At 40.5% G+C, this 13,825-nt stretch overlaps 1 protein-coding gene across 1 annotated transcript in view; it reads left to right on the forward strand.

The window, feature by feature from the left end:
* Window positions 1–13,825, forward strand: part of LOC311241670 (clathrin coat assembly protein AP180) — a gene marked incomplete at its 5' end in the record, with an annotated part of 113,513 nt that overhangs the window by 77,702 nt on the left and 21,986 nt on the right. Inside the window, 6 exons of the mRNA XM_084330547.1 lie at window positions 434–576; window positions 3,836–3,911; window positions 6,656–6,758; window positions 7,810–7,903; window positions 10,816–10,927; window positions 11,526–11,632. Coding sequence (XP_084186673.1) covers window positions 434–576; window positions 3,836–3,911; window positions 6,656–6,758; window positions 7,810–7,903; window positions 10,816–10,927; window positions 11,526–11,632 — 635 coding nt within the window. The remainder of the gene's footprint in view (window positions 1–433; window positions 577–3,835; window positions 3,912–6,655; window positions 6,759–7,809; window positions 7,904–10,815; window positions 10,928–11,525; window positions 11,633–13,825) is intronic.

The following is a 13,825-nucleotide window of genomic DNA, read 5'->3' on the forward strand; positions in this document are numbered from 1 at the left end:
GTGTGTGTGTGTGTGTGTGTGTGTGTGTCTGTGTGTGTGTGTGTGTCTGTGTCTGTGTGTGTGCGTGCGTGCGTGTGTGTGTGTATGTGTGTGTGTGTGTGTGTGTGTGTGTGTGTGTGTGTGTGTGTGTGTGTGTGTACTAGTCCTTTGTCCTGTCTACTTGTAATGTTATATGTTATATGTTATGATGTAAGTATAATTTTGCACGGTCACAATGTAAAGTTTGTGTGGACTCCAGGAAGAATAGCTACTGCAATGCTGTAGCTAATTGGGGATCCTAATGAGTTAAACTAAACTAAACTAAACTAAATGTCCATGTTAATAGACGCTGTTGTCCATCCAGGCTCACTAGAAAATCCAATGTGACCTAAATCGAATAATAATAAAATATAATAGACGTGTTAAATATAATAACTTTGTCTTTGTGTTGCAGATTTGGTGTCGGCCACCAATGCCACCAACGTCAACATTCCTCAGATGGCTGACACGCTGTTCGAGAGGGCCACCAATGCCAGCTGGGTGGTGGTCTTCAAGGCGCTCGTCACCACCCATCACATGACTGTCCAGGGCAACGAGGTCAGTCTGTGTGTGTGAGGGGGGGGGGGGGGGATAAAGGATAAGGATAAAGGATAAAATAATTCAGGAGTACAGTTTTGAGTAAAAGCATCAAACATTTGTTTTTTCTTTCACAAAATTATATCTTGCAGCATATTTTAAGTTTTTCTTTCTTATATTAAAATATATTTCGTTTTTAAGAATTTGTAAGGGATAGGCAAAAATAAGCATGTGCTTCAGCCTATTCCTTTTTTTCGGTCGTTGATTTTGGATTCTGTGTGTGAGCTTTGCTTGAATATGTACATTTGTCATTTTTTTTGTATTTTTTTTTTGTAAGTCCACACGGGTGTGTTTGATTTGTCTGTAAACAAGACCGAAAAATAAACATCATTCATTCATTCATTCATTCATTCATTCATTCATTCATTCATTCATTCATTCATTCATTCATTCATTCATTCATTCATGCCAGTTATATCTATAGAACAGAATGTAGAGGAATAGGGTAGATAGACCATTTCAAATTTGACAACGTAGACATTCTAAATGGGCCAAAGTGTATTTCCTGGCAGTGTTTGCTAACATCAGTAGCTGACTAGAAGACGAAGAGGATCACGAGTTGCAGCCCAAATATTTCTCCAGAGGTTCTTCAGTACTTGGGGACAGCGCCACTGGTAGCTGGGAAACCGTTTCCATGACAACACTGACCCATCCTCCTTGGGCCCAGGCTGTTCCCTAGCAACATACTGTAATTCCAACTGAAAAAGGTTCCTTAAACTACAGGTTGGGACCACAAATGATAAGGGTACCAGTATGTTTTAATGTGACTCGGTTCCAGGATGAGAACATAATATTACTGGGTTCGGGTCCCCATGCTGGATACTGGATACAAAAAACCTTTATTGCCATTTACCCAAACAAATGCATTGGGATTCTGACAGTGCTTAAGGGGGCTAAAGTGCAAACACTAAACACTGATTAGAAACTATACTGTTTGTATGTATATGAAGTATACACATTTTACACAGACTTATAAAAAATATACACAGACTATACACACTTTACACAGACTATACACACTATACTATTCCTCTGCATTTGACCCGTCCTAATCATGTGCAGTAGAAGCAGTGGACAGCCGCAAGCACCATGGGACCAACTCCAGTTGTAACACCAGTACCTGGGTCAATGGCAATGGCAGAAACGTATCTATAACATACATGTATCTTTTGGTAATTGACTAAATAGAATCATCTTTGATTGTAGAAATAAATTACGTTTTTTAGGGAAATAAAGACAAAAAAGATATTGTGAAAGAAATACGAAAGGATTTTAAGTGTGCAAACTGCTGTCGTGCTAAATCCAAACTGATGTCTGTGGTGCTGAATCCAGCCACTTTGAATATAATGTCCAGATTGAATAAATTGTTACCTGAAGACAAAAAACACATTACAGTAGCGTAAATGGGGGTGGTTATCCGTAACATTACAACCCATGAGTCTATAGATCTATGAGTGTAGTAGTTGCAACTTTACTATTCCTTTGCTCAAGTAGTGTTTTTGCGTTCAGTGTAATTGCATTGTTTCCTACTTAGTCATTTGTCATGATGGATTGGTTTTGCGAAGCTTCAGTATTAGGATGCACCGATCTGACTTTTTCAGTCCCGATACCGATTTCTGGGCTTTGGGTATCGGCCGATACCGAGTACCGATCCGATACCCATTGTACAATTAATAAACTGTATGCCTCACTGTGTGGAAGAGACTGGGATCATTCTTTTGTGCAAGGCAACATCAGGCTTGACTTAAAACATTACTTTCCTAACTTAGTGAAACAAAATGTAACAAATTAACACATAGATATAAATGTACAGATGTATGCCGATGACGCAATCATCTACACACAGGGCAAGGACATAGAGTTGATTACATCTAGGCTCACATGCGCACTAGACAAGGTACAATGCTGGCTAAACAGCACCTGTCTCCTACTTAATGCGAAAAAGACTGTATGCATGTTCTTTAGCAAGCGTCCAGAAATCATCAAGCGGTCCAATGTGTTCCTGAGGAAGGAGGGAAGGAAGGAAGAACTAGAACTTGTTTCCCACTTCAAATTCCTTGGGGTCATCTTGGACTCAAACCTGACCTTTAAGAAACACATAAAGAAAGTGAGGAACACCATCAACTTCAACATTTCCAACTTCAAACAAATACGGCCCTCCCTAACACTTGAAGCCGCAAAGACATACCTACACTGTATGGTCTTCTCTCACATTGAATATTGCCTTCTAAACTGGTCATTTACTGGGGCCACAGCCATGAAACCCATAGAACAACTCTACAACAGAGCATTGAAGGTATATGACAGGAAACAGTACTCATACCACCACTGTAAAATCCTGGATAAGCATAACATTTTAAATTTTGAAAACCTCAGACGTTATAAAAGTTCCTGCTTTGTATATAAATGCCTGCACAGATTAGCCCCTCCCCCTCTCAAGGAGTTTATCCACGAGAAAAGGAACACTGGATTAGCCACTAGGTCAAACACCAGAGGGGACTGTGAGGTCCATTTTAGAAAGACCGCCTTCAGCAAAAATGTTCTATCGATAAAGGGAAGTTGAACATGGAACAGCCTTCCGGTCCCCTTAAGGAAATGTACCACCCTGTCCACCTTTAGGGGCCAACTCAGGAAATGGCTGTTAGACAGCCAAATATGCACTCATTAGGGATGTTAGTGATGTTGTACTGACTGAATGTCATGTTAGTGTGGTCATGTCAGTGATGTCAGTTTTTATGAATGAACGTTGTATGGTCCGTTTTGGGTTTGTTTTATGTTAGGACTACGTACGGGTGGAAATTAGCCCTGTGCTATTCCCAGCATATTTACGTCCTTATCATGCTGTGATGTTATGCATACACATGTAAATGATGTTCATTAATTTGCATTGTCCTTGATAAACTAATCTTAAATCTTACTGAATTGTTATTTATTCTAAAAAAAATTATAATAATAATTATTTTTTATAAAAAAATATATATAATATATATTTTTTTAATTGTCTCTAATACCCGATCTAGCTATTTTAGTCATATCGGGGCCGATATCCGATATCAATATCGGATCGGTGCATCCCTATTCAGTATCCCTATATTTTCTCTGCCCCCCCCCCCCCCCCCCCCCCTACAGTATCCTGAGGGATTGTTCTGTCTTAGATTGCTTTGTATTGGAGAGGTGTTGACTGATTTCAATTCTTCTTCTGTGGTTTTTGTTTACTCAGAGGTTCATCCAGTACCTGGCCTCCAGGACCGCCCTCTTCAACCTCAGCAACTTTATCGACAAAACCGGCTCTCACGGTAAGGAATAAAGTCTGAGAACTTTCGTTTGAACCTGTTGAAACGTAAAATATTCATACTGTAATCATGTGTTCAAAGTCAGCATTGGAAGGCAGTTAGCCCTTCTGTTAATTTCACAATGTGCTTTCCAGTGTCCCATATTAATATGATCACGCTACAAGTGATGTGCCTTGTGTTCCAAAAGGTGGCATTTGTGTTTTTAGATTAAGTATTACACTCTCTCTCTCTCTCTCTCTCTCTCTCTCTCTCTCTCTCTCTCTCTCTCTCTCTCTCTGTGGATGGAGGGCAGTGCATCTATATACACACATGTCCATACACACACATCCACATGGCTACACAAACATGCACTGACACATTTAGGCGTGTGTTCTTCACCTCAGACACATTAGGTCTGTGTTCAAATCAAATCAAAGGGGGGGGGGGGGGAGTTCTACCCTATTAAAAAAAGAAACATTTAAAAAAAAAAATTCAAATCAGTTGTGCAATAGTACATTTTGGTGAGTTGTTGTTTGTATGTTACATTTGAATCAATAGTATTATGGCGTTTATACAGTTTGTTTAACTCACCTGAATAATTAATGAGAATAACGAACAAGGATTTTAACGCTAACGTTAGTCCGTGGCTTGTTTATTCTGAGGAACTGTTAGCCAGAGCAGCAACCTCTATCTCCCGTTCAACTAAGCGCCTGCATCTATAGGGGTGTACTAAAATGACAAAGATCAACATTGCGGACCAAAACATCAACATTGCGGACCAAAACATCAGCAGACACAAGGCAGACAGAGAGGGGATGAGACAGGGCCATCTGCCATCTCTCCAGGACCTGTACGCCTCCAGAACCCTGAAGCGTGTGCAGCAGGTATAAGATTGTGGCCGACCCCTACCTCCCCCCGGTCACAATCTGTTTGAGACACTCCCCTCTGGCAGGAGGTTGCCTCACACCACAGGAACAGTTTCTTCCCCTCGGCAGTGAGCCTCATCAACAAGGCTCGGGACCCCCACTTGACACCCCCCACTGTGTTACATTAACACACCCCTACTGGACTATATACTTTCAATCAAAACATAGTTGTTCATACTTCACTGTTCATACTTTTTGCATACTGCCCAATTGCACAGCCCTGCTAAATATCCCATCCCACTGTATTGTTATTTTATTATAATTAGTGTATATATTTGACCACAGTGTACAGCCCTATTCTTTATAATACATTTTTACTTATAATTATACTATATTCTATTGTGCTTCTATTTAATTTAGTTTATATCCCATTTTATTTTATTCCACCTTTTTATTCTACAGTTGTACAGCCCTGGCCTTTATTTCTTTCAGAATTATATTCGATTCTATTGTGCTTCTATCTTTTTATTTGATTGTCTGTCCGTTGTTAACGTCGCACCGAAAAACTACCGAAGCAAATTTCTTGTATGTGAAAACTGCTTGGCAATAAAGACCTTTCTGGTTCTGACTCTGATACTGTGCGATTGCAATGTCCTGGGTTTGAACCTATAGCCCAGGACATGTCCTCCCCCATCATGTCCTCCCCCATCATGTCCTCCCCCATCATGTCCTCCCCCATCATGTCCTCCCCCATCATGTCCTCCCCCACCATGTCCTCCCCCACCATGTCCTCCCCCACCATGTCCTCCCCCACCATGTCCTCCCCCATCATGTCCTCCCCCATCATGTCCTCCCCCACCACGTCCTCCCCCATCATGTCCTCCCCCATCATGTCCTCCCCCACCACGTCCTCCCCCATCATGTCCTCCCCCATCATGTCCTCCCCCACCATGTCCTCCCCCACCATGTCCTCCCCCACCATGTCCTCCCCATCACGTCCTCCCCCACCATGTCCTCCCCATCACGTCCTCCCCCACCATGTCCTCCCCCATCCCTTCACCCAAGGTCCTCTCTCTGACCGTCCTGTCCATAATAAAGCAGAAATGCCTTAAAGGAAAACTCCAACATTTTGGGAAATTAGCTTATTTGGCATCTACCCTGGAGTTAGACAAGAAGATACATACCTTTTTTATTCTCTGTGCGTGCAGTAGGAGTAGGAAGACATGCACCGTTAGCCTAGCTTAGCGTCAGTCACTGGAAGTAGGTTCCTCCATTAGCCTATAGTTCCAAACGTCTTCCTACTCCTAATGCATGCACAGAGAAGAAAAAGGTATGTATCTTCTTGTCTAACTCCAGGGTAGATGGCAAATAAGCTTTCCTTTAAAGCATGTAACTCTGGGAGAGGTGTTCTTGGCCAACAGCTAGCCGTTCCATATATCCACTTCCATCCATCGGTGCAAAGTTAGACTATAGCTTGTAGCCGGATAGGTTTCTACTGAACGCACAGAGAGGAAATTGGTACCTAATGTGGGCGTGTTCCTTTAACCCTTTCACTGCCGCACCACCAAAACGGTTTAACCCTTTCACCGTGAGACAACGCACGGAAGGTTAACCCTATTCACTGCCGCACGACAGCCGGTTAGCCCTTTCACTGCCACACGACAGCAGGTTAACCCTTTACTATCACACTACCTACCGATGGTTACTCGGTCAAATGTGTGTGCGTGTTCCTTTAACCCTTTCACTGCCACACTACCAAAACGGTTAACCCTCTTCACTGCCACACGACCCCGTCGGTAGTGTGATAGTAAAGGGTTAACCTTCTGTCGTGTGGCAGTGAAAGGGTTAATAAGGGGTCAGATCTAGACACTGTATGACGTGCTGTTGCTTCTCCACCTCCAGGCTACGACATGTCTACGTTCATCAGGCGGTACGGACGCTACCTGAACGAGAAGGCCTTCGCCTACCGCCAGATGGCGTTCGACTTCACCAAAGTCAAGAAGGGGTACGTACGTCGGTCGTTAACCCTTTTCACTACCAAATGGTTAACCCTTTCACTGCGACAATGCAGCGGGTTAACCCTTTCACTGCCACGCGACAAATGGTTAACCCTTTCACCGCCACACCACAGAAGGTTCACCCTTTTCAATCCTGATGAATTGAAAATGGGGGACCCTGATGTAAACAAGACGAAAGTCTTTCTCTGGTCTGCATCCCCTTAACAATTGTGTGTATTGAGCCGTACTGTATTGTACCCATTCTGCAATCTGTTAATAAAGTTTTCAATCAATTCAATCAATCAATCAATTCACTGCCACACTACAGAAGGTTCACCCTTTCACTGCCACACTACAGAAGGTTAACCCTTTCACTGCCACACTACAGAAGGTTCACCCTTTCACTGCCACACTACAGAAGGTTCACCCTTTCACTGCCACACTACAGAAGGTTAACCCTTTCACTGCCACACTGCAGACGGTTAACCGTCTGTAGTGTGGTAGTGAAAGGGTTGACCTTCTGTAGTGTGGTAGTGAAAGGGTTAAGAGATAGTATAGGAAGGCACAGCGTGTGACAGGTCACATGTCACCTGCCCATTGGTCAATGAAATAATAAAGAGGAGAGATTCAACGTATTCTCATAAACACATTCATAGCATTTGTTAAGAACTTTGCGGTGGGTAACTTTGGTTAGGGCTATGGTTATGGTTATGGTTATTATGGTTATGGTTAAGGTTACAGTTACGGTTAAGGTTAATATTATGAATATGGTTAAGGTTATGGTTAAGGTTACAGTTACGGTTAAGGTTAATATTATGAATATGGATAAGGTTAAGGTTACAGTTATGGTTAAGATTATGATTATGGTTAGGGCTATGGTTATGATTAGGGTTAGGGTTAGGATTAGGGGTGGGGTTAGGATTAGGGGTGGGGTTAGGGGTGGGGTTAGTGTTAATTCATCATGTCACTCACCCAGCCATCTCAAACCTCATTCTCATGACCCATCTCAACCCTGATGTCCATCTAATGCTGTCTCCCTTGTCCTCCTTGTTCCTCCAGGGCTGAGGGCGTGATGCGGACCATGAGCCCCGACAAGCTGTTGAAAGGCATGCCTGTCCTGCAGACACAGATCGACACACTGCTGGAGTTTGATGTGAGTCTGACCAATGCAGAATCATATAGGTTTCACACTGATTTATACCTATCTACTGCTTTCACTGTCTACAAATTGCCCTACACTGTAATCAGAGTAATTATAATAATCCCAACTGCCTACCTCATACTATAGTATACCTATATAACTCTGTATGGCGCATGTACAATAGTGCTGTATATATACATTTATATATTTATATGATACTTGAGTCACGATACAATAATTAAGCATTACATCACACGCAGGAGTGGTTTGTGACCAATAAACCATGCCTAGGGGTGGTTGTTAGGCCCGAGGCGCAGCCGAGGGTCGTTAGACCCCCCTAGGCATGGTTTATTGGTCACAAATCACGACTGCACGTGGTGTAAAGCTTTTATACAACTGCCAGATTCATCCAACCTTATTTCTATACAATAAACACACATTAATCGAAGATTTATTGAAAAAACCATCCGCCAGAAAAAGTAGTTCCCACAACTCCATGTGGAAGCAGCTTGAAGTGCATCCAACCAAACTAACACATCCAACTGTGTATTATTGGAATGATTGAGAGAAGTTGCCTCATGTGGAAGCAGCTTGAAGTGCATCCAACCAACTAACACATCCAACTGTGTATTATTGGAATGATTGATTGAAAATTTATTAAAACGTTTTCTTTGCCCTATAGGAAAAAAACGTTTTCTTCGCCCTATTTTTTTATTTATTTCTTTTAGCCTAAACTTAACCAGTTGGAAACCAGGGGTACAGTAATAAAATTAGCAATCAACCAATCAATCAATTCAATAGACCATGCTCACTTAAAACAGCGCTGCTTCTCTCTCAGTCTGACTCCCCCGCTGTTGCAGACAGGAGTGTGTGTGTGTGTGTGTGCGTGTGTGTGTGTGTGTGTGTGTGTGTGTGTGTGTCACAGTGTGTGTGTGCGTGTGTGTGTGTATGTGTGTGTGTGTGTGTGTGTGTGTGTATGTGTGTGTTTGTGGGTACGCCAGCGTCGGACAGTGTGAGAGAGAACGCTGCAGTCGGAAAGTAGGAAGGAAGAAATTTAAATCAATCAATTAATCTATCAATCAATCCGCGATTTTTCTTTTGTTCTAGATTGAGTCAAGACCCATCAATTACATCATCCAACATTGTTTAAAATACTAACACGTTCCCCTTGACAGAATCGCTTTATATTTAGTCGTTATGACGCTATCAACATATCCATTTGTTAAAGATTATTGTCCGCCATCTTGTTTTTTCCGACGGAGTGATCCGGCGGAGTGATGTGATTCGGTGGTGGGCGGGTCCTGGGACCAGGAGCGTGGATTATGAAGGATACATACGTGTAAATGGACTGTTTCAGCCAATCAGAATAGAGAAATTTGCATGCCGTTGTATAATATTGCGATACTAAATATATTGCGATGTGCTGGGTATTGCGATATTAATATTGCGACATATTGCGATTTATTACCTTTTTTCAACTGCAAAGTAAAACTTTGTCAACATGTTTTATCTAATAAAATAAAGTTCAGTCTGTTCATCTCACTTCAATAATTTTTATTGCAGAACATGGTATTTTCTCAAGCAGACAGATGTAAACACTAATCTGTGTTGCATGAACCTGACAAACTGAACTGTTTGTATTACAGTCATATTCCAACTTAACTGAATGCACTTCCTTCCTATTTTTTTATTTTCTTTATGAATAATTAAATATCGATACTTGGCGTCCCTGTATCGATACCGTATCGCCACGCAAAGTATCGCAATACTACTACGTATCGATTCCCCCCCCCCACCCCTAATATATATACCCTTTTAAATTATAATTTTCTTTCAAGTTATTTTGTGCATCACTCTGTTTTGAATTTGATGCAAATTTGCAATGCATGAGGGTCATCCTTTTGTGTTAAATGGCTGCATAAAGCAAGCATTTGTTGACTCTCATGTAGATAAGAGTATTAAAACTTGGAACTTGAAAAAGATCTGTTTAAGGTAGATACAAATAAATAAATAAATAAATAAAATATTATTAATTTGTGATTCATCGCGAGTTAACTATGGACTTGATTGATTGATTGATTGAAAAGTTTATTAACAGATTGCAGAATGGGTACAGTACAGTACATCTCAATACATACAATTGTTAAGGGGATGCAGACCAGAGAAAGACTTTCGTCTTGTTTACACCAGGGTCCCCCAAATCATGCGATTAATCAGATTAGATATTTGAATCGATTGACAGCACTAATATATATATAAACATTAACACGCATTGGAAACGTGTATGATGACATATTAAGTACTGTTTTTGGGGATTTGTACTTTACTCAAGTATTATTAGGTTTGTATACTTTTACTCAATTACATTTCAGAGAAAAAAAACATACGTTTTACTCCTTACATTTAAAATGCAGACCTACAAAGTACAAATCTCGCAGGTCCAACCATTTTAATGAGTATATTTGTTTCTCTGGCCGAACTAACGTTAACGTTATTAATTTATTAATCCTGCGGCTGCACTTTATTTAAAAAACAGCCAATCAAATCCCCATCAATGGAAAATGAACCCGCCCATACCCATGCTGATTGGTCCTTGTGCAAGACTAGAAAGTGGGGATCTTTGATTAAACACCTGCTATCAGAAGAATAGACAGTCAGAAATTTTTTTTATACTTACATTTTTTGTACATTTAAAAGTAGAAGCCGTTTGACTTTTACTCAAGTGTGTTTTTAGCCAGATACTCTGACTTTTAGTTGAGTACGATTTTGAGACAGTACCCATGCTTTCACTTAAGTATAATTTCTGGGTACTTTTTACACCCCTGCGGGGTGCATCACGAGGTGCATGAGATACGTTTTTAACCAAATCCCTCTCAGATGACTGATGCACCCTCTCTCTCGTCCTTCCTCTCTCCCTCCCTCAGATCCATCCCAAAGAGCTGAACAATGGGATCATCAACGCTGCCTTCTTGCTGCTCTTCAAGGACCTGGTCAAACTATTTGCGTCCTACAACGACGGCGTCATCAACCTATTAGGTCAGCAAGACATCAAACACAAGACACCAATCAGTGTAGGATGCCTTAGACCTTGTGACTGACTCCATGCATTCCGCGTGTTATACAGTATGTTCCATGATATCATACACACAGAGAGTGTACAAAATATTAGTTATGATATTAGCAAGGGATCACACCTTTTGCCTGCTCCAGCAGGTGAATCCAGATAAAAAGCTATAATCCCTGGGGCGCCAGAGTGGCGCACCACCTAACGCACTGCAGTGCAACGCGGCCGTCCCGGGTTCGACTCCCGGACCTGGCGACCCTTGCCGAATGTCCTCCCCCCATATCTTCTCCTATCCTTCCTCTCTGCCGGGTCCGTCCAATAAAGCAATAAAATGTCAAAAAAAAAAAAATGCTATAATCCCGTACTGACTGTATCTGTTGAATGCACTTCAGCCATGAAGGGGAGATCATCATCAACCGATTTATAAAAAATAAAAGAAATAAAAAAATTGGGAATAGTCTCTATCTCCCTCTAATACCCTCTGTGTATTTCAGTCCATCTACCTTCTCAGAACATAATATTTCCTTTATTATCGAGCTCCATTAAAAGCCCTGTGTGTGCTGTCTGTAGAGAAATACTTCAAGATGAAAAAGGGCGACTGCAAGGAGGCCCTGGAGATCTACAAGAGGTTCCTGACCAGGGTGACCAAGATCGGAGAGTTCCTGAAGCTGGCTGAGGTAAGAGGACACTCGCAACACACTGCTTCTGAAGCTCTGCGGCGCTCTGTGCAATATGGATGAATGAATCGTTTATTTTCGGTCTTTGTTTACAACAAATCAAAAACACACTTGTGTGGACCTACAGATCCAGCTCTTAAAAATCGAACCTCTACTGCAAGGGTGCAGTATCGTTAACGCCTCGTTAACAGCACTGCCAGGTTAATGGTGCATGATTACTGTAGTAGCAGAGCAGAGCAGAGCAGAGCTCAGAGACCTGAGAGCTGCATCTGTACAAAAGAAAATCACAAATGTACACATTCAAAGCAAGCTCACACACAAAATCCAAACCCAATGACCGGAAATATGGTCATACTTGGTCAATAAGACTATGTTCATATTTTGATTTGAAATCTTAATTTCAAATACAAACAATATAAAACAAAAAAAATCATTGCATTGATCTCTAGCAATAAAAAAAAGAGAGAACAACTCAATTTACATGTTCGAAAAGGAGTAGGAAGAAGTATACACTTATTTAATTCTACCCCTTTTCCACTACTCAAAATGTATGTACTAATTTAAAACGTTACAAAACAAAAAAAAATATATATATATGCAAAACATAAAAAAATGATATATGTAAAACATGAAAGAAATAAAATAAAAATGTAAACACCTGTGAATGTCAAATCCCTTCCTCATCCCTGTACCTCGTGCAAATAATTTCTTTATAATTCAGTTTGAATTGTCTCGTGTTTGGACATTGCTTTAGCACCACATTCAGACTGTTCCACAGTTTCACTCCACATTATGGAAATGCAGTGTCTTCTCCTACTAGTATGCACACAAAGAACCTTTAAGTTGAGTTCACCCCTCAGATTATAACACCCCCTCTCTATCAAAGAACAGTTCTTGAAACTGCAATATTACAGGCCTTGGTGCTCAATTCTGATTTATTACTCGGATCAGATTTTATTGTTTGGCTGTTCACATTCTTTTTTAAATGTGGCCAAGATCAGATGTAAATGCTTTTGCTTGTACAGAAGTATCACCAAATAATAAGGTAAACACCTCACTGTCCCTCCACTGACCAACTCCATCACAGCCGACTTCCATGTTTGTATTCACTGAGTGACTCCCACCTATACATTTTTTTAGTTTTTTCAAAGGAAATTCACTGTATTATTTTACAGATTACGTTTGTTTTTCTACTTTAAGTGTAAATGCCATACAAATACAGTAAATTACCTTTTATCAAAATATTAACCATTAAATGAAGGTTGTAATCTGTAAATGTATTTGCTTTTACTGTAATTTGACAGTAAGTATTTGGCAACCATTGATGCCAGACATTTACCGTTTTCTTGCAGCTTTTTTTCTTACAGTGTAGAGTGACGTAAAAGTTGCATGAATTCTGATATGACGGTTCAGACTGAGGTCGCATTACAAACAAATCTGACCTGTATTTGATTTCGGACCACATATATGAAAGTGGCCTAAATCAGAATTGAAAAGATCAGATTCCATGTAATTTGTTCTGTTCACACTGTTGTGAAGAAAATCAGATCTGAGCCGCATACAGTATAAATAATCTGATTTGGGCCACTGTTGCCTGTAGTCTCACAAATTCAGTTTCAGTTTCAGTTTATTTAAAAAGGACAGTACACATTAATAAACATTTCTGTAAATGTGTCAGTTTTAGCCAGCTGCCTAATTCGTAAAGGTAGTCCTTTTGGCAAGATGTTATAAGACCGACAATACACCTAGAACAGAAGCATTCAAAGTAAAACACAGTATTTACAACACAATCCAACATAATAGTAAAAGCAATAATAAAAAATACACAATGGACTGATTAAAAGTGATCACATGTTTGATTGATTAATACCAGGTCTTGAGTTTTTTTTGTAAAGGTGTGGTAGGTAGCACAGTTAAATCGGTTAAATCTTCTCTTTCTGATATGTATCTCAGACCTCAGGCTCTGACATGAAAGACAGTACTAGATAGTATTGTATTGTATAGTGTGGTATTTACTAGGGATGCTCGATATTGGCTTTTTTACCGATACCGATATACCGATATTGTCCAACTCTTAATTTCCGATATCAACCGATACCGATATATGCAGGGTTTCCCCCCCCAAAAAACGGAATAATTTCAGGTAATTAACATTACATATATCTTGTTGTGGAATTAACACAACATTATGCA

This window comes from Notolepis coatsorum, assembly GCF_963971535.1.
Source record: "Notolepis coatsorum genome assembly, chromosome: 15".
Lineage (NCBI taxonomy): Eukaryota > Metazoa > Chordata > Actinopteri > Aulopiformes > Paralepididae > Notolepis > Notolepis coatsorum.